Source organism: Dryobates pubescens, chromosome 9 (genome assembly GCF_014839835.1).
Source record: "Dryobates pubescens isolate bDryPub1 chromosome 9, bDryPub1.pri, whole genome shotgun sequence".
Taxonomy (NCBI): domain Eukaryota; kingdom Metazoa; phylum Chordata; class Aves; order Piciformes; family Picidae; genus Dryobates; species Dryobates pubescens.
This window is the reverse complement of record NC_071620.1, coordinates 9,350,483-9,376,378: the sequence shown is the minus strand read 5'-3', so window position 1 is coordinate 9,376,378 and position 25,896 is coordinate 9,350,483. Positions and strand designations below refer to the sequence as shown.

General features: G+C 40.8%; 1 protein-coding gene across 1 annotated transcript in view; it reads left to right on the top strand.

Moving 5' to 3' along the window:
* The window catches only part of AHRR (aryl hydrocarbon receptor repressor), a 99,715-nt gene that overhangs the window by 56,768 nt on the left and 17,051 nt on the right, over positions 1–25,896 (top strand). The window contains exon 4 of the mRNA XM_009896713.2: positions 10,882–10,982. Coding sequence (XP_009895015.2) covers positions 10,882–10,982 — 101 coding nt within the window. The remainder of the gene's footprint in view (positions 1–10,881; positions 10,983–25,896) is intronic.

Sequence of the window (25,896 nt, the reverse complement as noted above, 5' to 3'; positions counted from 1 at the left end):
GACAAACAATGTCTTCCCTGCAGGCCCCCTGACATACAAGGGATTCCAGTGGGGAGCAGGGTCCATCTGTTTGGATAGATTTCAGGACCGAAAAATTAATGTCTATAAAAAAACACATTAAAGATATCCAGGGGCAGTAGCATTATCAATTTAGGGCTTGAGTAATTCAATTTTTGACCTCTACTTGTCGGCCTGTACTTCATTTGAACTTTAGGGTAAGACTTTCCTGTCACTGATTTTCTTCAGCATTCTAACAAGCTCTGCAAGTTCAGTGTTTTAAAAAGATCCTGAAAATTGATTCTGAATATATTAAAAAAACCCAACACCCCAAACCAAAGCAAACCAAACTTTTAGATGCTATTCCTCATCTTTCTTTTGCCTGTGTCTTGTCTCAACACATTCTTTTACTTCCTGGAGTAGAAAAACCAAGGCTCGGGAATATCCTTTCAGGCACATTTTTCCCACAGCTTGTTAGGTTCATTTAACCTCTCAAAGCAGCTCTTCATACAGTCAGTCTCACACAGCAGTCCCCACAGATAGCAGAAAAGACCAAAGCAAAGCAGCTCTGCCTTAGAAAGAGAGTGCTGTGTTCTGGGGTGTGTGTATTTATTCACGATGGTGCAGCAGTGTGCTGTGGTATCCATCTGACTCGGGTGGAGATTCTTGCATTTACCCTGTCAAGTGTATTTGCTTATTCAAAGTACCCTGGAAAGCAAATGTGTCTGTGCCTTTGCCTTTAATTCCAGATACAGTATGGCTGCTACATAGAGCAGATATGAAGGAATTGCTCTTAGGATCTTTCTAACACTGAAACTGATAAAGCCAGATTCAGTTTTCTGGGTAGCATATGCACATCCTGTGCACTAAGGTCTCAGTGTGAATATTTTAGATGCAATGTTTATTTCATGTTAAAGGTTTCCTTTATCCTCTCCAGATTGTCTGCTTTGGCTATTTTTAAACAGTCTCTTGGGTGATATACTGGTCTACTGACACATGCTCTTTCAACTCTTCTAAGAGATACTGACTTAAATTCCCTCTTGGAGCTAGCAGGTATGAGTTTAGCCTGTGCCTTTCCATGCATTAATGGTGCAAATGACATTATAAAGAGACATGAATGTTATAAAAGCACTAGAATTTGAGGAGCAGAAGCTCAGGAGATAGTGTCTTTGAAACACAGGCCTGGGAAAGAGGTTATCAAATTCAAAAAGGCAAGCAAAGATCATGTAAATCTGCCATAATTCAGTCATTGTCAGGTTGATTTAATCAGGAAGGGGAAGAGATGGTTTCTCGTACACTCTCCTAATTGTGTTTATTTTCTCACTTATTCTTTGATTTGATTTCATTCTTCAGGAGTTGATTTGCTAAATGTTCTAAACTACAGATCTAAATTGAAGAGGGTAGAATGGTGTGCAGGCAGAAAAGACTAAAAATGTTTTGATATTCTCAAGATAAATCTGTTACCAGGACTTCACTGCATTTCTTTGGTAAGATGAGGTTCTTACAGTCTCCTTTTTTCAAGTGAGGGAGATAGCAGTAAACTGTAGTTGCTTACTTACGAACACACACTGCTTTTCTCATAGCTGTCTTTTCAGTAAAAATAGACTTTGGTCTCATTAATTATGTTTCTGCAAAATATTTCAGAGTCAAATTTATTTTAATGGGCTGCTTGTCATAGAAAAGAAATGTATTTTTTCTTTTATTTGCATGTAATTATTAGGCACAAACTGGTCTTTCCTCATATGCTTAAATTTAGTCACACAGAGGCTTTCACATCACAGATGCTTCTCTTGTTCATCTGTTGTTTATTTTCTGTCTGCAGCAAATTTTGTGGACAAAGTCGTGGCACTGCAGTGACAGTATAACAACATAAGAAATACACTACTGTGTCACACCAGTGGTCCATCTACTCTGGCATCCTCATCTCCAAAACTGTTGTCTTTTATCTGCTTTAAAGCACTGTTGTACCGTTGTCACTGAGCGCTTCATAGGTCTCGTATTGTGTGGTTGGGCGAGCAGCAGTTCTGCGTTCAGTTTATCCATTGCTTTTACGATTCTGTAAACCTCTGTTACATCTCCTCTCATTCTTTTCTCCACAGTAAAATGTCACAGGGGTTTTAGCCTCTTCTCAAAGGGCGGCTGTCTCTGCTGTGGACTCCAGTATCCACTGCTGTATTATTTTCATTGGGAGAATCAAACCAGTGAAAAACAAGGACCTTGGGACAATGCAATGGGCCACATCAAAAGAGGACTATGTTCTTGGCCCACAGAGAGAGAAAGTGCTGGAAATGCACACGTGGAGAACCAAATATTTATTCTTCACTGTGCAGATTTTTAAAAATAGCTGGACAAGGGAAAAGATGAACAGCTATTCAGCCATCAAGACATCATGAAGGACACTTAAAAGAACTGTGACATTTTAAGTAGTTTTGATAGGGTCATCTGCTCCATAGATCCTACAATTGTTGTGTCCTGATGTGCTGTTCCTCTGAATATCTACATATACCATGATCAGTGGGATTTGCTGAGATCTCACTGAAGGAACCAGGTCAGAACACACTGCAGTACACTTAAGACTAATGTGGATTAGTTTAGAATAGAATAGAATAGAATAGAATAAACCAGGCTGGAAGAGACCTTCAAGATCATTGTGTCCAACCTATCATCCAACACCACCTAATCAACTAAACCATGCAACCAAGTACCCTATCAAGTCTCCTCCTGAACACCTCCAGTGATGGTGACTCCACCACCTCCTCGGGCAGCCCATTCCAATGGGCAATCACTCTCTCTGTGTAGAACGTCCTCCTAACCTCCAGCCTAAACCTCCCCTGGCAGAGCCTGAGACTGTGTCCTCTTGTTCTGGTGCTGGTTGCCTGGGAGAAGAGACCAACCTCCACCTGTCTACAACCTCCCTTCAGGTAGTTGTAGAGAGCAATAAGGTCTGAATCCCCTTACATAGACTTAACAGTGTTTCAGAGTGTAGTACAGAGGAAAATGAAAACTGGAGTAAAACAAATGTAAAACTGCATTGATTATACATTCCAAGGTCTTCAGCTCTGGAACTAACAGATATTAAGCCAATTTTCTACATACAAAATAGTTATTTTAAAAATTATTTTTGTTTTATATATCAAACTTATGATGTAGATCTTGATTCTGGTTAATGGACATGCAGTTTACAGGCTCATGACTTAAGGGGCAAAGAATTTGTTGGAACCATCTTAATTTTTGAGAGATGTGGATATCGATTTGAAAGTGGACCAAGTGCTTTGCAGATTTCTGACTCAAGGTTGCCAATAATTCAGGCTTGTGATGCATTTTGTAGTTTGACAGAATAACCCATTTGTATTTGCCTTTTATGGATTTATTCAGAAGAGTATGAAAGCAAATGCACACACTAAGACAAGCTAATGTACTACAGTTTAATTAAACTAAGAATGGAACAATATAGAGATAAAATTGAGGCACCAGGACTTAACTTATAAATGAATAGTTTCTCATCATCAAATTATCATATTTAAAGTAGCAGGTAATCAAATGGCATCATGAAGAGGAAATGGAAGGCAATTACTTGTAATAAGTCTTATATCTTGGGATATTTTAGGACTATATGACTTTGGCAGTCTTACAGCCAATATAGTCTACCAGACCAACTGGTAACTCAAATATTTGCTCACAGTGATGCAAACAGATCTCTAAAGTATCTGCCTTGCAATGTGCAGTGTGGGGTTGTCTGTTGGGGAGATCATCTCTTGAGTCATACGAGGAGAGAAAGGTTGCAACATTAAGTTGCAGGAAAGAAATGTGCTTTCTAGACAAGTTCCTTTGAGTCTTGTTTGTATAGTTAGTGCACAATTAGGTTTCACATGAAGGCACAGATTTTCTTTGGATCTGTGATGACATAGAAGTGTGTTTCCAGTTGTGTGAAATACAAGCAGAATAAATTATAACAAAAATAAAATTAAGCACAGCTAATAACTTAATTCACGTGGTCTCCATACACACACACTTTTTGTGACAGCCACTTACCTATTCTCAGCATTTCTTAAATTATTCTCAGCATTTTACTGATCAAGAATTGTAGAAACAGGTAGTGTCTCTCCAGAACTTATCCTAATGCACACTCACCTAAGTCCATAAGCAGCTCTTACCTTACCAAATGAATCCTGTTTGCAATTAAACAATGAAACATTTTTGGCTGGAGGGCATTTGAAATACCTACTGCTGGGCATACTCAACAAAACCCTCAAGCAACCTGTGTAACTGAAGTTAACTCTATTTTGGTCGGGGGGCGCGGGTAGACCAGGTAAGTTTCAGAGGTCCCTTCCAGCCTGCTACTTGAGTTTCCATGGCTCTCTACCCACTAAATAAGCCTGAGTTCCCTACAGGTAATACACTTACCTAAAGCTTCACAGAACTCCTTGTATCACAGCACAGCTTGCCTCATGTGAATTGTATTCCCTAAGATTGCTTTTTCACATGCAAGAAACCCACCACAAGAACTCCTTGCTTTGTGTTTCTTCTCTTTCACTTGCACCCTGACTCTGGTGTAGTCTTTTTTGCTGTACCCCTCGGTACTGTCTGCCCTAGTGTCACACCAGACCTGTTCCAAAGATTTGGTCTGTCCATCATGTCCTCCTACCCGGAACTGACACAACTTTGTTCAACAGTTAGGCCAAGGAGGAGAAGATAGGACTGACATATTTCAGGGTGGAGCATGAGGAAGAGGGGGCATTTCGTCTGAGAACTGGAAGGCAGCCAGGACTTGCCCAAGGCAAGAAGCTTGCCCTTCTTCCTTTCTCGCCTGCTTGAGATCTCTCTGAGATCTTATCCTACTATCTTGTCTGATCGCCACTTAAATCTTCTAATGAGCCACATCTCTCTGGGCTGATGTATCACAGTAGAGAAACTATGCAAATGCAAGATTTCTCCTTTTCTGTTTTTCTGTAGAAAGAGTTCCCATGTACACTCTTACACACATAGACAGCAGGGGCGGCCAGATCGCAGTTATACAAAGTTTAGTCTGCAACGATTTCTGAAAACACGAAAGTACCTAGTGAACTACAGCAAAACCAACCATTTGGGTGATCACTTTGGCAGCACTTTTCACTGTTTGCAAAGGGGTTTGACTTCAAGGAAGCACTCCTCACCTCTCACACTGCAGGTTTTCTCCCCTTTCCCTGCTGCACAAGAGTTATTTTCTGATCCTTTCCTTTAAGCCCCTTTGCTTTTTTTAGGCAACTTCCAGATATCTGATACAGTATATAATGAGGAATTAGGTTCCATTACATGAAGGCTTAACCTTCTCGAAAAGCATTCAGCGCTTGCCAGAAGTCATCAATATTTAACAGCTGTTGTTATTATGAAATACTTCATAGGGTAATGCGGCTCGTCTGCTCGCACGCAAGGGTTTGAACCGGCGCCAGGCCCCTGTCAGAGCTGCCGGCAGATTGACAGGCGGCGGGGATTGCGTGACAGCGGTGCTGGGGTTAGTCAGCAGTCTGCCTCCTCCGCAGCAGGGACTTCTCCCCCTCGCCTCCCCTTCAAAAGGACTCCTCCGGGCGAGGCGGGGGGGGAGGGGGATAGGAGGGGGGGGGGGGCGGGGGCATGGGCTGGAGTCTCAGGGGGCGAGGTGGCCCCACCAGCTCTGTGCAAGGGTGAGCCACGGGGAGAGTATGATTGCCAGGCAGGGGTATCTCTTTGATGCCATTCTTGTATAGGGAAAAATGGATGAGGCTCCCTGGAAAGGGGAAAAGTGGTTCTGAAAGAGAGAGGGGACAGAATCTGGAAAGCAAACCATTTGGTTTGTACCTTAAAATAAATGTCATGCTGTACTCGAGAAACTTCAAAGGGCAGTCAGATTTCAAAGCATCTCTTAAGAAGAAGCAGACTGAGAAAGCCGCTAAGTTTGGAGGAAAAACTTTGCATTATTACTAGCATAATTTCATCTGGTGTTCTGGTAGCCTCCGCAAGAAGACTGAACAGCATGCCTCTTTTATTGAGAGGGTGCATTTTCGTGCTGATTCCTTCAGTGAAATGTTTGTGCAACCTGTATGTTCTGGCGTTTCAGAGTGCAAACATCCCTTTCATGTTGTTCAGCGATGTACAGTAACTCTTCTTTATGTTTTGTGTTGTTTCATTTCAGTGTGCATCTAATGCGCCCTGTCCTCATTGCCGCTCGGTGTTCTCTGTAGCACAGCAAGAGGAAGTGGATTATTTCACTTCATGGTTGTAGGTTTGTTAAGGAGAATTGCTCATACTGAGTGTTTCCTAGTTGTTTTGTTTTCTTAGCATTCAGGGTAACATGCACAGCTGATTCTTCCTGTAGTGAGTAGATCCAGGAAGAAAGACCCCGTTTTCACTTCCTTTCAAGTAACAGTAACCGAAAGTAAGATTTGCATGCATAAAGCAGAATCTCTGAACCTGCAGGCTAGATTCAAGTATTTTCATCTGCCCATTTTAAGAAACAGTTTTTCCCCTGGGCATCACTGGAGGGAAATATTCTTACAGGTAGTCCTTGTAGAAAGGCTTGAAACTGATTCACCTGCATCATAGTGAGTCTGTAGAAGACAGTATTGTCCCCTTCTTACACTCCCAAGAACCCAGGCAAGGTGTTAGATGAGAAACAGCATTCCTTCACTGCCCGTTTCTTCTGCCACTCTTGACACAGGTAGCCTGAGTGGTACAAGGCCCCTGAGGGTGTGTGGGGCACAATTTGACCGCACATTAGTTCATTACAGAGACCAGCTTGGCACGTCATTTTGGTAATTATTTTCTGAAGGACGAAGGGTGTGCTTGTGCAGGAAGAGGCACAGAAACACTCTGGAGAATGTAATCCCATGGATTTTAAAAGTATGGTTTTATGAGAGTCCTGAAATTTCCATCCCTCTGAACTACAGAGTATTCTGAACAAATACGTGTTCTGTTATTTCTAGGGGAAAGGGAACTTCTGGTTTCATAATGTTTCTATAGACTTTAAAGTGCCAGGCAGCTTTTCTCCTCTTTACAATATTCCAGATTAGGTATTCAAACCCAGGGGTTTGCAAAAGCAGGTAGCAATGCTTGTGTCAGAACTGGAGGCTCGAAAGATATCTCAGGTTTCTGCAGTGTTCTGGGGAGAGACCGTGCAGCTGCGAAAGGCTCAGAAGCACTATCTGAGATAGTCCCACATGTCTTCAGTCAAATTTCTCATCCCTTTTGTGGACTTACTTTAAAATTATTTTTAATTTACTGTCAGTTCAACTGCTACATTTTTTGTTTTTGTTTCCACTCCTTTCACTGCTTTCCAATCAGAAATTGGAATAATGCTATTGGATCTTTGACTTTTCCTTCAGGAAATCTCATCGGCCATTTTTCTTCATTTTTCTCCGTCCTCTTCCTCCTCCTAGCTGCTTTCCCCCTGCCCTGTATATTTTCACAGTGTTATCCTTCTGTAGGATCCAGCACTTCCAAACTTGTGGGCTTTTAGTGTTGCCAGGGTTCACACCGTGCTCACTAGATTGCATGACCTTTCAAAACTGTCAGCCCTGGCACATATATGTCTTGTATTTATCACCCTATGGTATCAATACACTCATTCATCTTCTTTGGCAGAACAGCTCCATCTTCTGTTTTATTTTGTGTTCTGGAAGTGCAGGCTAGATAAGTTGTGCTCTCAAAAAGACCTCTGTTGCTCCTGCTTCCCATCTCCTCAGTTTGCCAGTTTTGAAACTAGTAGATGAGTGCTCTACACTGAACTACTGACAATCTAAAGAGTTTTGTCTCCCACAGAAAGCAGTCCAAGGCTACACAAAGCTAAAACTTCTATTTTTTTTCCTTTTTAACAGCCAGCAGTATTCATGAAACTGCCTGCAGTATCAGGTGGTTTTTGTTTGTTTGTTTGTTTGTTTTCTTTCCTCATTCTTGATACATGGGAAATCCAGCAGCCAGTTTCCCCTCAGGTCACTGAGTCATTCTTTGCTGTTTGTTAACTTTTGTATCTTTCCACAGTTTGCTCCTCCTTGCCTACTAGAGACAGTGCTCCCAATCTTTCTCTGATCTTTCATTTATTTGCACCAGCGTAGGCTTCATCCTTGCTCCAGAGGGCCACCATTTTATATAAAGCCTAAGCTTGATCATAGCTGTCTTGGCAGCAGGTTCCATGCTGTCAAGTCACTTGTCATAACCAATACCTTCTTTCCTTCATTTCTCCCTCTTGATTGTTGGTGGTGACAGAGGTATTGTTAGGCTGTTCTGTTTTCTTTTCCCTATTTTTCTGCCTAGTCAGATAATATCTTGCCATTTCCCCTCCTCACTCTATCATGTCTTGATTTTCCTTCTCCTTATTAATTTTGGGGATCTACCTGGTTTTCTACCTGTCTTTTTCTGCTTTCTCCAGGTGACAGACTATCACCACCAGCAGTATCTCTTCTCAGCTTGCCACTGCAGTATTTAGCCAAGACCTGTGTAGACTGATTAAGTATTTCCACCGCTGAGAGGCAGAACAAGAGTGAACAGCAAGCAATGGCTCTGTTGCCTTAGGTGTGAGGTATGAACGGCCCCGTCTCTGAGGAGTTCTTGCTTCCTGGCTTGAAGGGTGGCATTTGTCTTTGATGGTGCAATGGGTCTTCTTGCCGTCCAGTCCAATGAGTAGGGTGTGTTACGAAACGAATGTGTGTGGCCTAACATACGGGTAACTCTAGCCGGCAAAATAACATTAAAATACTTTCCATTTGGAGATGGAATTTATAGTAGCCAGACGAGCTGCGGAACAAACATCTCTTGTGCTTCTGCTGCTGTGTTTGTGTGAGCCTGAAGGCTAACAAACAGGCAGGGCACTCTGGCCCGCTCAGTTGGGTAAAATAATAGTTTCCACTAACAATGAAGTTCAAACTGGTAGAATTTTCACAACACCAGAAGAGCGCATCAAGAAAAGAAACTTTCATTCCACCTCACCCCTGCTTGTCTGTCTTTTAACCTGCACAAGGACTGCAAATCACTGTGTCAGTAATTGCAAAAACATGAGGGGGAAATTCTGGAGGAGTCCTTTGGAATAGAGCTGGTCTTTTAAGAATTATTGTCGTGAGTGTCCATATGTCGGTTCTTACGTACAGGCATAGCAGAAGGCTTGGCTGATCGTCGGGGAAAAAAGCGCAACCATTTCCAATTAGTCCAAAGGGTATATCAAAATGAAAATGCAGATTAAAGAATCTATATATCCCTTACACGGCAGACTCGCTTACAAGTCTGAAGTCACAAAATTGTTTTGGCTGGAAAATGTGGGTAGGGATCTGTTTTAGGCAGCTTGGGATTTTTCTGATGCGCTTTCCCATGCCCAGGGGAGGGATTTATTACATCTAATTATACATTTGAGATGATTGCTTTGGGGTAATGACCGACATTATCACTGGCAGCAAATATTTACAATGTAAGCTAAAAACCATCACGAATACTCAGCCAGTGCGGTTCTTGCGTTGCCATCATCTGTTGTAAAATATCTTGCAACAGTCCTTTGCTAGACCGTTAAATTGATAAGAGACTTTTGCACAGTCCTTTGGAAAGGAAGGGACTCCGTTTAGAGTGTATCTGTGGTCATTTGCAGCAGATACTATTCAAGCCTTTTACATTTTAAATGTGAGGCCTTTTTCTTAATTTGGTATCTTACAAAAAATTTAAACCCCATTGTCACGGCTTTTTCACAACAAGCTCAGGAGCTTTAGGAGCTTGCTGGCTGTGTGGGGATTGGTGTAAATTATTCCCATCCATCTCAATCTTTCTGGTTTTTGATTATTAACCATTTCTGCCTGTGGCTGCTCCAGGTCTCCTGTACCTGGAAAGGACAATGTGTATCAAATATCCCAGCTAATCTCACTAGTCTGCTCTCCTCTCATCCTCTCTGTGGAAAGTACAATAAAGAGAAACCTGAACCTTTCTTTGCTGCCAGGATATCTGTATGTCCTACCTCTGGGATGGAGCAGTAGGGGTGAAGACGACTCCTTAATTTTTACTGACCATCTGTGGTGACAGGTTGGACTCGATGATCCTCAAGGTCTCTTCCAACCTTAGTGATACTGTGATACTGTGAAAAAGAAAGATTCCTGTCATACTCCTAGATGATGCAGAAATCCTTTCATTATCCCCCAAATGGGATTGTATTTCAAGGATTCTTCTGTAGGATCCATCAATATAAAAACTTTAATCTGAGAAGACATTTCGGATCAAAGAATGATTCCCTGTGTGTGGGAAGAGCACTCAGCAGTTTTGACTTCCATGAGGGTTTTAATTATTATTAGGGAAAAAAAAAAGGCAATTTTAAATTATAGTGAGAGATTTTCATTAATTTTGTGTAGTAAATGACCTACAAACCCCCAAATTTTAAACCTCTTGTTGAAAACTAATCAGTTTAAGAGCATTCCCTTGAAGCTGAGAGTCAGGCTCATACTCATAGAATTGAACAGGGTAAAGTGAGACTGAAAATAATCTGATGCCATGAAGGTCAGCACTGAAAATAAGAAACATATTTCAGCCCCTTATCTTCTGAGCTGGATAGACATTTCTTTATATTGTCATAATACATATTTTTATAAACAAAACAACTTGCTAACTTTCTTTAATTTCTTTCCTGTGGGTTTTGGTTGTTGCTTTGTGCAGAGTACAGTAATGGAAAAAATATGTTCCATAAAAAAATGTGATAGATATTTCATATAAAAAACATCTGGACTGCCAAAGATGCATCTATCTTCCTCATAGCAAAAGAAAGTTGTCAGTAACTGAGATCCAGACCACAAAGACAGTAACTACCAATTAAGTCCGTGCATATTAAGTGCCCCAATAAGAATTTTAGTCTAGCAGCCTTAATTTCTAAATTGGTAATAAATTTTTTTCTCCCCCTTTTTTCAACAGCCATTCAAGAAAAGCACTTTAAGAAGCAGGCTGGCCACATGATAAAAGAGGACAATGTATCTAACAAGACTGCTGTACAAGAAGGTGGACTTCTACTAGAAGTGAGTGAAAAAATGTTGTCTTTTCAGACTCTTAATTTATTAATTTGGATAATATATTAGGGTTAATTCTTTGTGGCAACTTTGAAATGGCTGGTCTTGTTGCAAGTCATTCAGGAAACACACTTGTGAGTGCTTCTTGCAAGAGCAAAAGTGGCGGTTGGGATAACCTCTGTCAGCCTCCATCTGGGCAATTCCTTTGCAGCCTTACATCCTTGAAATTACCAGTACACTTCAGTGGGCCAGCTCACAGTTCTTTTTCATTTAGAGTGATAGAAGAGGTTTATGTTACTTATGTCCCTTATTTTGAGGTTGTCAACAGGAGCTTGCTGTTTGCTGACCTGAGTTGAGATTTCTGATCTGATTGCTGAGCTGATCCGATATTTTAATTTATCCTACTTCCTCAGCTCTGTGCTCTGAGGGAAGCTGTGTGTGCACAAATTATTCCTTCTGTGTAGTTTTATCCTCTTTGGGATGACTTTATATTGGCAGATCAGCATATAGGGGCCATACTGTTACTGAGAATTTGATCCATTAATCTGGAGGAAGAATTAATACTGCTGTGAACTACTGAACCAGCTAGAGCACAGTGGTCCATCCCAGATATATCTGCATTTCAAACACGGGATGTAATAATGCCTCTCATACACTGAGGTCCTTGGAAATTCCTATGTGATTAAGACTACATATATGTATAGTTAGTTTAGTTAGGATAGTATTCATGGTATAAAAATTGTGTTTTCATGACAGCCCTGAGATACATGTAAATATGAATTAAATAGTAGCCTCCAGCAAATAAATGCTGGATATTATCAAAGAAAAAGACACTTTGTCATGGTATCCAATATCATAAGCCATTTAAGTCTGTGGAATGGGCAGTGGCACACTGCTGTACTTCCTCTTAACACTTTAAAATGTTTAAATTGTGTATTTCAAAGCAAGTAACACAGAAGCATCTAATTAGTTAGTGCTAGTGCCAAACCGAGATGATTTCCTGTCAGGTATTATTTGCAATAATTTCCATTCTCAACTAATAGGGAGTACAGGGCATGCAATAAATGTAAATATGGTGAGTGTATAATTTTTAATAAGGCTTTCCTATTTTAAGTCTATTATGTATTGCCTGCCCACAAGTTATAATCATGAAGGATCTTCAAAGAGTAGCCCTACTGCTATGAGTACAAGGACAGAACCCTGATACATAATTTCAGGTGGATTACAAGAGGCTAATATTAGTGAATATGCTAATGGTCTGCATACTCCAAGGTACATAGGAGTCACATTCCTTTGGAACATACGGGAGATATTTTATCATGGATCTTAGTTGTTGTAGATTTGGATTATTAAGTGCATGTTAATAGGAATGTATTCACCAACCTTCATTTACAGGCATATCTGACTTAGAATAAGAGGATGAATTTTCCTTGAGGCTTGCTGGAAATGTTCCCTGTGGACTGAGTTCATTCAGCTCAGATGCTTGTTCAGTGGTGTGGCATGTGAAGAAAAGTGGTTTTTTTTGTTGTTGTTCACCATGTTAGTTATTAGGGACTGTGAGATTTTAACTAACTAGGTTTGTGATTCTTTCCAAGGCAAAGCAAACAATCTTGCTGCTGGCTGCTGTGCTTTGTATATTGACTTGTGAAGCTGGCCACTTCAGTGTCTCTCAAAAGATACTTTTCCGCTGTCAAAAGCCACATTCCTTCTCATGACACCACCTTGCACTGTACAACCTCTCCTAGATGCTTTACATAATACAAACCAGAATAATCTGAGTCATGAAAATATGTGTGAACGATACTGGGACTGAGTGCAGTGTTAATAGAAAACCAGTGAAAGCTGCCTTTTCTTTTCCTTAGTGGGTATGCTCACTGTGCTGCATGTATAGATAGAAATATGGAATAACAATAAACCTCATTACTGGTAAATAAAATATCTACGAGTTTTGGAACAATGCAGTCCTTCCCCTTTCAGCTTGAAAGAAAACAATGAAATTAGGCTGTCTTCAAAGAATGTTTGAAATGTTTTTTTATTTGTGAAGGCCTCTACCACAACATGTGTTTTTTATTTAAGCTTTTACAGAGTTTTTTTACAGCTATAATCAAATAGCTTTCATCAGCAATAATGGAATAAACAATGATACCAGTTTATCAAAGACTTTTTAGTGGAGCGCAGTAGGTATCTAAATAAATAATTTCTTCCAGTCTTTTAAGATCACAACTTCTGGATAAGAAAGTCTTCTTTCTGCTGTCTTTGCTTCCCAGTGGAGAGAGGAGACAGAGAAAGCTCTAAGAAACAAAGTCCAATTTTATTAATTGTCTTTATGTGTCTACCCCATTTTGGTAATCTTTGCTCTCCTTGGAGACTTCAGACTCCAACTGTTTGACTGCAGTAGCGATTTTTAACTGCACTTCCAAAATATTTTCGAAGGCAGGTGATACTGCAACCCTTGTGCCACATGTCTTCTGGCAGAAAAAGGTTCAATTCATTTTATGAAGCCTGTTTCTGAATACTTAAGGAACACTGGGCCAAACCCCTAACCAGAAAAGCAAGAAAATAAATTCTATTGGCAGTAAATAAATCCAGATAGAATTTATGAGGTGATGGGGTGGAGAAACACAATAAAATGGTGGCTTGGAAAAATAAGAATGAATCACTGGTGAGTATCTAGGCAATAGCCTTGATTGCAATAATCATCTCATGGCTGATAGCCACCTTCTGCTCTTCCTCCCAGCTATCCTGCACTCACAGTCTCAAGTCCAGACTGCGACTCCACACTGTTGTGTGCAGGCAATTCCTCTTCCCAAATACACATGTAGTTTTCATGTGTGGTACCATCCTAATGGAAGAATTAAATGTCCACTGTTGAGAGGGAGGCCTGATCTGGACTTGTTTTCTCAATGGCATGGAGTCATGCAGTGGCCTCATCATCACCACTGACACTGCTTCTTGTGTAATCCACTACTAAATAGCCCTTTGCTAGAATTTTCACTTGGAATTTATTGACCACCTCACAGTTGCTCCTGCAGTTTTTCTGCTCACTGTGGAAGAATCACTCATATTCAAATTTCTGTCTCAACCCTTGCTGGTGAAAGGAATGTCTTGATGGCCTTTCTGTCCCCTGTTATCTCTGTTTGTCTTCTCTTATGCTGTTATAGGCTGCAAGATAGGATTTATGGTATCTCTGCTTCCAAAACATAATTCTTTTCAGGTGTGAAAATAGTATTTTTCTATCCAAAATGTCATAAAAATTAAGAACAAAATGGATGATCCAGGCAGCTCTCAAACAGATGCTAATGGAGTAAGACTGCCTGGTTCTGTCATGCCCCATCTCACTGATGAACACTGATAAAGGCCAGATCTGACCTGTTTTATCATTTCCACGCTTACTGACAGCTCATGGTCCATGCTGTCTTCAGGATGTTCCAAGCCATTCTTTTGCCCATTTCACAGTCAAATTTCCACATAAGCCTTCTACTCTTAAGGATTGAAGGCACAGGAATCGCATTTCTGTGGTTTTGTTTCGTGCTTTTCTTTATGGCCGCACTGAAAATGCCAGTCACAACACTATCCTGGTATTTCCTAATCAGTGACACTGTAGATTCTGTTTAATATCTTTAGCAATGATCTGGACGATGGGATTGAGCGCTCCCTTTGCAGATGATACAGAGTTGGGAGAGAAGGTTGATCTGCTTTTGGGTAGAAAGGCTCTAGAGAGGCATCTGGACAGGCTTACAACTTGCTTCTTTAAATTTTCAGCCAAAGATTGTCAGATGCCTGGCATCTTGAAAGCTATCTTAAAATCCCAGACATATGGGCTTTTATTTGGAAAAAAAAGAAAAGCAAAGGAGAAAAGGAAAAAGAAAGAACTTATTAAAAATCACGCCTGTCTTCAGGAGTGGAGAAAACCAGTGAAAGCTAGTTTTGATGGTGCAGCCCTTGTCATTCTCCCTTGGTATTGATAATCTTCACTTCTTTAATCATGTGAAGTTGGGGGTTCCAAATTGAGCTTCCATGTTTTGTAGGTGTGCTTTTGTTCTAGCATTTAGCAGATTAATTTTGCTGATTGGAGTTGTAAGTAACATGACTAGTAAGGCAATTCAGGTATCTAGCTACCGAACCAACAGCATGTGTGCTTGGGATTGACTTGGTGCAATGCAATAGCATAATCAGATGCAGGCAAGTACTTTATATATTATTTCTTAGTTCCACATTACAAATTCAGGCACTGTTGTGCATAGGAAATTTTGGTTCTTGCTTGGTAGCTCCCACTGAAATCAGTAAGGCATTTATTCATTAGCTTTAATATCCAATAGCCCCCAAGTTTTCTTAATCATAACCAATGAAAGTAAGACTTGTTTTATCAAAGCAAAGGTTTTGTGATTTGATGCAGTGCAAAGGAGAAGAATGTCATTTAACATTGTGTCATTACCCTAAAAGTGGCTGCAAATAATAAGCTTTCTGGGAGCTGCTTTGAACAGAGTCATGTATGTGTGCATTCTGGCACTGAAAGGTATTGTCAGGTGGCCTCTACTAACAGCTTGAACTATGGAGTTCAAGTTTCATTCCAAGGGAGTTGGAAAATGATACATTAGAAAACATCCCTTTGGTGCTGTTCTTCACTGTGCCTAAGGAAATAACAGAGGAAACCCTTTTCCCACTTGGTTTCCTGCAATTTTTTTTAAACTTGTTAGTGTAATTCCACTTCCTCCTTCCAAACTGATTTATGTAATCAGTGCTTGATAGAACTGTGCTCTTGAAAAAGGTACTCTACTTTGAATTTTAGCCTGAGAGCAAGAGATTTTACTCTTCCTGTTATTTTGAAAAGGAAAATCGGGAGTCAGATAGAAATGCAGGGTTGTTATGTGGGGCTGTGACCAAGGCACGGACTTCCGAAATCAAAAACTGGTAGAGAAGAGAATTTTGGATTTATTCTGGTCTCAAATTCCTTTTCTGCTTCCAACAGGGCTGACACTCTTAGTATCTTCTGTTAGATGATGATATAGTGCTTCAACTTTTAATCTACTGGTTTAAAATAGGTCCATCAAAACAGGCGGCTCTCACAAAAAGCTCCCAGTGTCAGTGCATTTTCTTTTCCAGTTAGTACAACTTCTAAAAGTTACCCAAACAACCCTTCTGCTTTCCTTTGTTTTCAAACATGAACCTTCTCCCAACAATTCAGATGACATGATTTAAGCTGACATTAGTCACTTGGGATGACTTACGGAGAATGTATCCATGAAAAAGAAAGCCATAAATGGGGTCAGGAGTAACGCCATTTTATCACATGCGAACATTCACTTTCTTCTTGCCAGGCACAGGAGAAACACAAAGGAATATTTCAGAGGCCCTGGTGCCTTTTTTTTTTTTTTTCTTTCTTTTTTTCTCTTTTTCCCCCTTCTCTCTTTGCAAATAGACATGTTTTTGAAATCCAGCCTTGAAGTCTGGCATGGCCACAACTCTGTGCAAAAAAAATATCCTTTCTGTTGCCCTTTAAACAAATAACTAATGTTCTCACTTATTCATTTCATTTTTTAATTTCTTTTTTTCTTCTCAAATAAATCTGGCCAGAAAAGCCTGTGACCTCTAAGTACCATTTGCCCTCTCCTCTGGTCCTTACAGCTACTGTTATGACTGTAACAATCAAGATGCTACCACTGTACTAAGGTTTCTGAAATACAGGCAGTGGCACCCTCTGTTTAACAGAGGGGCAAAACAAACCAGAAAGATGTGATTGCCTCCCTTCAGACTTGCAGCCTAAATATGAGACAAGTAATGAAAGAAGGAGGAGTGCTAGGAAATAATAACAAAATGGTAACCACAATTGTTAGTGCTCATGGTGCACATGGAGCTTCACCTTTGCCAGGACTTTTGCAAGGGTTTTAAAGAGGAATTAGAAGAAGAAAAATCAGGTTCCTCTGCAGAGGCTTCTGGGAAGCCTTTTAGCAAAATGGGAAACACCATTAAGTGCTTGTTTTCAAATCTTGCATGTGGGTAAATGTAGCATGTTGGATTGGTGAGAGGTAGTACTTAGCTTCTACAACATGAGATAACAGATTATAATTGAGAGTGGAGCAAGCTGCGAGCAGATCAGAAAATTAGGACAAGCAGCTTATGTTTAATGTGATAGAGCAGAGAGGGCAGGCAGCCAGAACTGGTGTGCAGCAAGGAGAGACAGCATCCTCTCTGATTTGCACAGGCATCAGGAAAGCTGGCTTCCATTTGTCAGGGCAGAGGCAAACCTGTTGTCATCAGAGGAGGTCTAGCTGAGAAATTTTAGACATACCAGTGAACAGAGAAACTATCAGCAGCATTAAGGTAAAGAATTAGTAAGTTTGGGGCACACACCAGATGTGGATCCAAATTTCAGGCCACTGTTGCTGTTTCCAGACTTCATCACAGCCAACTCCACCCGAGCTCACTTTTCACAGCCGCTTCCTCTGTTTCTGCTTGGGCTATTTCTGTGCCTCTGGAGACGGTCCAGTGACCATGTGACTTCCTCCCCAACAAAACATATTCTCCTGTTTCAGCTTGGTTAGGTTTATTTTCTCACTGACTTCAGAGCTAATCCTTGGCAGCCGTTCTCGCCAATCGATAGGTTTGGTACCCCTATGCGAGCACCAGCTTGTGTAGATGCACCAAGATACAGTCTGCTGCTACAACTGGATTTCCTGCCTTCAAATAATGAAGGCGATCAGAACACAGTGTTCCTTCGGTATGAATTTCTGCTTTAGAAGAAGTGCCCTGTTTTTGAAGATGACAGAGTCATATACTGTAAGAAAGAACCAAAAGCAACAGAAGATCCCTTTACGTCATGCCTATTACCACAGATGATTGCACTCTTACATTGTTTCGCTGCGCTTCAGCTACTTGAAGTAAAATCGTAAACTAGTAGCGCAATCCGGATTTACAGCTGGCTCTTGCTTCCAGTGTATTCCTCTTTCTCAACTCAGATGCTGCAGCCCTGGTATCTTCTCAGTGAGACAAAGTGATGAGTGAGACTGTAGGCCCAGGAAAGACTGTGTGTTGCTGTAAGAATTTTTGCAAATTCGCAGTGATTTTGTTTTGTGGTTATGAAGGTTTCAAAAGGAAAACATACATGTTTTACTAGAAACACCCAGTACATTTCAGATTTACTTTCTGTCTCAGTTAATAAAACTTGAATGTGCTATTTGACAGGTCTGAACTGGAAAGAAAACTGCTATTAAAAAGTATGATGTTCATCACAGAAGGTACTGTTTTCTATTAGCAAGGACATAGCATTGATACAGAGACAGGAGGACAGACAAACACCCGTCAAATAGTTCTGTTCCTGTTCCAAGCACTTCAAGAGAAATCGCCATCATTCTGATTTAACTGTCCCTGACACTTTATGGGTAGAAAAGAGAAAAATGAGAGAGATTTTGTATCCCCCTGTAACTGCAGTTCTTCCAGGAATTCCTAGCTACAAAAGCTGTTGGTGGCCAACAGCAGGAACTCTCCCCACTATGTTCTGCACCTTCCCGCCTCCTCCTGCTATTGCAATGCTCCCAGAATTCTCCAGAAACTGAAATCAGGCTTGCTTTTTTTTCCTTTTCTTTTTAAAATCAAGAAGGAAATAAATGTGTCCTCAGACTAAAGCAGGGTCTTGCAGAAGGGCCTTGTGGAAGGCAGGGAAGTCATTCTGCCCCTGTACTCAGCACTGGTTAGGCCATACCTTGAGGACTGTGTCCAGTTCTGGGCCCCTCAGTTTAGGAAAGATGTTGAGTTGCTGGAACGTGGCCAGAGAAGGGCAGCAAAGCTGGGAAGGGGTTTGGAACACAAGCCCTGTGAGGAGAGGCTGTGGGAGCTGGGGTTGCTTAGCCTGGAGAAGAGGAGGCTCAGGGGAGACCTCATTGCCAGGGGTTGGTCTCTTCTCCCAGGCAACCAGCACCAGAACAAGAGGACACAGTCTCAAGCTGCACCAGGGGAGGTTTAGGCTGGATGTTAGGAAGTTCTTCATAGAAAGAGTGATTTGCCATTGGAATGGGCTGCCCAGGGAGGTGGTGGAGTCACTATCACTGGAGGTGTTTAAGAAGAGACTGGATGGGATGCTTGGTGCCATGGTTTAGTTGATTACATAGTGTTGGGTGATAGGTTGGACTTGATGATCTTGAAGGTTTTTTCCAACCTGGTTAATTCTATTCTATTCTATTCTATTCTATTCTATTCTATTCTGTTCACTCATCTAGTCCATAACTCAGGTTAAGTTCTGCAGGCATTGCTGCTGTTTAAAGCACTTGTGTCTAACTTTCCATCCTTGCCTCTTTCCATGCAATCCACTGTCATTCATTTGATATCTCAACTAGAGAAAGCATTGCTTGCCTCTCTGGGTCAGCACAACACATTAACAGCAGATTTCACCCCTGATGCCCATGTGGGACATGATGTGTGTTATACAGGATACACACAGGATACTTAGAGGATACAGAACATGCATAGGATGATAACTAGCACAGTAAGATGGTTCCCAAATTCAGGAATGTCACACTTCCTAAAAAATCCACTGGCCTGAAATGGTATTTTAAAAATGCTGATTTAGTGTGTATTACTGAATGGGATAGGAAATACAGATTGTTTTGCTCTTCTCCTCACCCCCAAAATAGTTCTGTGTTCAAAACCATGACATAGAGTGCTAAGTACACAGAAAAAGTGTTCTGAAGTTAGGGCATCACATTCTTCTTACAGTATATAGGCGGCGACATTGTCTCCATTAGGTTTCGATTCCTTAAGGAGCTGTCTGCTGTTTGTGCTCCTTAAGAGTTTGCAAGCACAAATAAAAGTCAGATGTGGATGGGGTATTGTGATGGCTTCTCTTCATGACTTGATGCAGTTACATGTAAATAACATTAAAAAAAACCCCAATCCAGACATTTGGTACTTACATATGTCTGTCCAACATGTTGGCGAAATATTACTTGAGATGCTTTTCAATAAGTTATTTCTATGAAAAATAATGGGTAATCTTACTACATTTGTTATTGCAAAGGCTACCTAAGTAATTTGTTACTACAAGTGCAGAGTAGTGAGAAATTAATGCTTCATTTTGAGTCTTCTCAAATGGATTTAATCAGCCTTGCATTTTCTGTACTGAAATTGTCTGAAATTGTACTGAAAAGCTCAGAGCAGCTGCAGATCGCAGAAAGAATGAGGGGCTGAACTTGCACTGAGGATACAATATTGCCCCAGCTTTGCTTCCATCTGTGAATATAACATCTGATTTTGAGGAAGTGAAATGAGAAACTGCATAAATCTATATAAAGATTATGTCTATTCCCAAGTGTAGTCCAGGACGTAGTATTTGTGTAGAGCATTGACAGTAGGGTTCCATTACTTAGAGAGCACAATTCCAAATTCAATGCCGTGATTAATGAGGAGGCTAAAGGAAAATACATAAAAGATTATATCATACTTGAATATCCTTTCATGAGAATTGCTAAGGTAAATGAAACATTACTCATCCAAGATCCCAGTGGCATATTGAATAACCATAGTACATACATCTATGAGTTAATAAATAAAATTTGGTTTTTTTCCTGAAGATTTTAGAATTATTTGAATATAATTCTTCTTTAGATTACTATAAATAGTCTCCAGTACTTGTATAGTGTCCTTTAACCTCAGGTAATGTACTCCCTTCCCATATGAAATCCTAACTGCAAAGAAAAGAATACTTTTATTTTTTATTACACTTAGACATGAAAAAAAAAATAAATCCACCAAATCTTTCTATCATTAGAAGCCCTTGCTGGTGTTAATAATTTGTCCTAAGCAAACATGCCATATAACAAATTTGTACTGAGGTGTTTGGTGTCATTCATGAATCTGCTATTGCAGCAACAAAACCTTCCCTAACCTGGTTCTAAGCTATTAGTCATTAGTACTGTTGTACTTTGGAAGCATGGTCTGTGTTCCGTGCCCAGGCAGCCAGGAGGGCCAATGGCATCCTGGCCTGCATCAGGAACAGTGTGGCCAGCAGGAACAGGGAGGTCATTCTGCCCCTGTACTCAGCACTGGTTAGGCCACACCTTGAGTACTGTGTCCAGTTCTGGGGCTCTCAATTTAGGAAGGATGTTGGCTTGCTGGAACATGGCCAGAGAAGGGCAACAAAGTTGGTGAGGGGTTTGGAACACAAGCCCTATGAGGAGAGGCTGAGGGAGTTGGGGTTGCTTAGCCTAGAGAAGAGGAGGCTCAGGGGAGACCTTATTGCTCTCTACAACTACCGGAAGGGAGGCTGTAGCCAGGTGGGGGTTGGTCTCTTCTCCCTGGCAACCAGCACCAGAACAAGAGGACACAGTCTCAGGCTGTGCCATGGGAGGTTTAGGCTGGAGATTAGGAGGAAGTTTTACACAGACAGAGTGATTGCTCATTGGAATGGGCTGCCCGAGGAGGTGGTGGAGTCACCATCATTGGAGGTGTTCAGGAGGAGACTTGATGGGGTGCTTGGTGCCATGGTTTAGTTGATTAGGTGGTGTTGGATGATAGGTTGGATGCGATGATCTTGAAGGTCTCTTCCAACCTGTCTATTCTATTCTATTCTATTCTATTCTATTCTATTCTATTCTATTCTATTCTATTCTAATTTCTAATGTTTAATACTTATGGGAAACAATGAGAGTCAGTTGGGATGTGTCTTTCTCTCTAGCATGCGCATACAAAGTCAAACAATGCTTCTGCTCTTTTTTCTCAGTACCATCTTGGGTAAAGTGGCTGGTTTTGAGGTACCAGACTCATCGGAGGGCACGAGTTTATGCATATAGTAGAGAAGAGAGGCCCTACCCCAGGGATTTGACACAGGCTAAGCAAGCTTTGATTCAAAAGCTTAGCTTGGAAGGAAAGTTATAAACGAAGAAAAAACACATTTACAATTTTGCATCATGCAATCAAAACAACTTTAAAGGCAAATTTGTTCTTGGTATTTCCAATATTTATTACATATCAAGCATATAAAACTCAACATCACCATGGTTTAAAATGCATTTATGTGTGTGCACACATTACAACTGTACACTCTAGGGACTGACTATGCTTTCATCAGTGTTTGTAGTTCACAAATACCAGCACCCTGTGACTTATATTTTCCTAGCCGATATACAGGAGGCCAGTTCTGTCGGCTGCCTCTCGATGAGCCACAGCCTTCCAGCTCCCTCGCTGGACTGAAGACACACATATAAACAAGTACCTCCACAGTTGTCCTAATTCTTTGGTGGAAGTGATGGGATACTGAAAAATGGAATAATGAGAAATTTCACCAGCAAAATGGTTCACAATCTGTGTACCTTTCAGATGACACAGCTGTTTGCTTTGACAGCAAATGGGAGGGCCAGGTCTCAAATTCTTCTGGCAATCTGAACGCTCTTCAAAACTTTTGCTGTGCCCTGCTCTGGGTAGTGCACCCCCAGATGCTGAATTTCCATACTGTCTTTAAGGAGCCTGAAATGATATTCAGGCTCAAGAAGATAGGCAGGAATATGAAATTTGTTTTATCTGGGAAGATGAGAAGAGTGAAAGTGGCATAATAATAATAATAATAAAATATGTATTTATTTATTTGTATTTGAAAAGAAACATTTCCAGTGTCAATGAAAGCAAATTCATCAGATTGAGCTCTTTCCCTCTGAAATGCTTCCCATATAAACCCACAGCTGTAAGCCTCAGCCTGTAGGATTTGCTTCTTGCCCTGGCTCAAGTGATGGAAATTCAACTTCTGTTTTGTTTCTTTTGCCTGAAAACTTAGCAGTACACGCAAGCCTTTGATCAAAACTGAATGCTAAAAGCAATTCTGTCCCTCCCCTTCGCATGAAATAGTGCTTACTCACAGAAATATTCCTTTTGAAGTTGCTTTGTAGATACCAGAGAGATACATAAGAGTCTGGAGGGCTAAGAGATACTGTACTTTTTTGAGCCATGTTCTGATGTCACCAGATACAGTATTTCTGAAAAGTCTTTTTATGTGGAGTTTTACTTCAGGGTTCTGTAAGAATTCCCCTCCCCCCCCCCCCCAGCCCCCAACAGTTTATAAAGAGAACCTCAGGGATCCCAGGGGGAATTTTGAGAAGGGCAATTATGAGTCCTAAAAACACCAGTGGAAAGAAATACTGATTCACTAAACAATACAGTTAAAGACAGAAGACACATCAACTGTCTGCATTTTCTTCCTAATATTCATGAGACAAGAATGAGCGGATCATTTCCAGAGTTTTTAAATAGCTGCTTATTTAGATCACCAGTAAATGGCCCCATCCCATATAGGATGCAAAAATCCAGCGATCCACAGTGAAGCTGCTCCAGATAAAACGCGAGCCAAGTGACCCTGGAAATTTAGTCCCCAAGTTGCGTGACTTGAAAATCTGTTCAAAGCAAGGCATGGCTGCAGGCTTTGACTGTTGTACTTTAGTAACCATAGTAACATGATCTCTGGAGACCTAAAGCTAGTGAATTTTCTTTATTTCAAGGGAGAGTAATAAGAGAAATGTGGAAATGTGGACTGGAACTTGTTCTCCCTTTTTTTTTTTTTAATTCTTATTTTTACTATGCTTCGACCTTGACCAAAATATCTTTGAAGTATGTGCTGGCTGATTTTCTGCTACAAGACCAGAAAAAAACAAAACCCCAACAACCAACAACAAACCAGGATATATGAGGATCTTGCCAAAGGAAGTCCTATCTTCCTCAAAATATTTGCCTTCATTCCCAAAGAGAACCTCTTGACTAATAGCGTTTCAAAAAACTTCTTAATGGAAGGAGCTGATAACTTTCATCTCACAGCTACTGCGGGCACCAGAATAATTTTGTACTTTCTTTGAACTGACAGATTCATTGTTTTTTGTTTCAGTAGCAGGTGCAGCTTTTCGTGAGTACATAATTGGATGTACATGTTTCATTTCAAAAGAACACAGGCCCCTGTCCGGTGCCAAGCTCTTTCCTTTTTTTTCCCCCCCCTCTTTTTTTTTTGGCCTATTTGGGAAAAAAATCCTCATGATTTCTTTTTTGTTTGTTTGTTTTTAAGTACAGTGTAGAAAACTCCTGTAAATGTTTTTAAAAAGCCAAATGCAAACAAACAAATGCTCGCAATACATACTTAATTCTGTATCACATGTTTCAGCTATTATCCTGGATTAGAAATTCCATCTGTCATTGAATCCATATGGTTTAACAAATGGAAGTTTATAACCCTGCATTTTTTTTTTTGCAGAGTGAAAATGAGTCATTTTTTGTTGCAAAAGTTTTAATGGCCACAGTATATTTCATAGAATGGAATCATAGAATCAATAAGGTTGGAAAAGACCTCAAAGATCATCAAGTCCAACTTGTCACCCAAGAACTCATGACTACTAAGCCATGGCACCAAGTGCCACGTCCAGTCCCCTCTTGAACACCTTCAGGGATGGTAACTCCACCACCTCCCTGGGCAGCACATTCCAATGGCTAACGACTCTTGTTAGCCATTTGTGTGTCTGTGTCTCTATGTGTGAGTATGTCCCTCTGTACACGTGTAAATATATGCAGAGTTACTAAGAATTGTCACAGGATGTAAGTGGACATCATTGATTAAAACACACCAGTTGTGCACAAAGCAGGTACTATTTACACTGAGCCATGCAGCTATTTCCTCCTCTAAACCCAAGAGCCTTATTTTAGGCTTTCCATGATTTCTGCTGTAAGGCATAAAGTGAAATGAGGACAGCTGCCTTTACTCCTCTCTGCTGTCTCCTCCATGTTTTGGGTAGACAAGTGCTTACATTAGGGAGTGCAAGCTGCACAGCTGTGAGGTGGTCCTCATCCTCTTTACTTTTTCCTCCTCCCAGGCTATCGATTACCCAGGCAGATGACTGCTGTGGTTCTGAGACAGCACACCAATGCAGCCGTCTGGTCACTGGGAACAAGAAAAAGCCATTGCTGAGAATTTTGTTTCAGAAACTGAGAAACCATGTGCAGCCATATTCTTTGTTGTCCTGTTTGATGTGAGACACAGTAACTTAGAACAAAAAGGATGGGAATGGGTTTAGTTTGTTCTCATAGAATCACAGGATCATTTAGGTTAGAAAAGACCTTTAAGATTATTGAGTACAACCGTTAACCCAGCACTGCCAAGTTGCCACTAAACTATGTCCCTCAGCACTACAACTACACATCTTTTAAATACATCTGGGGATAGTTATTCAACCACTTTGCTGGGAAGCCTGTTCCAATGCTTGACAACCCTTTCAGTAAAGAATTTTTTCCTCATGTCCAACCTAAACTTCGCCTGGTGCAACTTGAGGCTGTTTCCTCATGTTCTGTCCCTTGTTATGTGGGAGAAGAGATCAACGCCCACCTTGCCACAACCTCCTTTCAGAATGCTGTAGAGAATTATATCTCCTCTCAGACTTCTTTTTTTCCAGACTAAACAACTCCAGTTTCCTCAGCTGCTCCTCATAGAACTTGTTCTCTAGAACCTTCACCAGCTTTGTTGCCATTCTTTGGACATGCTGGAGCACCTCAATGCCTCTCTTGTAGTGAGAGTTAAAACTGAGCACAGTGTTTGAGGTGTGACCTCACCAGTGCCAAGTATAGAGGGACAATTACCTCCCTCATCTTGCTGGCTATGCTATTTCTGATACAAAATCATGGACTGAAGCTCTGTCTTTCACTCAGTTTAACAAAACACTAGGGTTCTGGCCAGAATAATGGAGAAATCTCTATGCAGTTTTACTTTAAAGGTCCTGAGTATGGAGTTGTATATGATACCTAAGAGATTTGTCTGAGCAATCAGAAGAGGTTTCTTCCTACTAATTTGCAATCACTATTACCTGCTCCTGGAGTACCATAGCTGTGCTAGCAAACCCTCTCCTCCCTAGCTGTGGTAAGGAAGGAAGGCATAAATCTGAACTGAACTCTGTTCAGAATCCTCTGTGCTGCA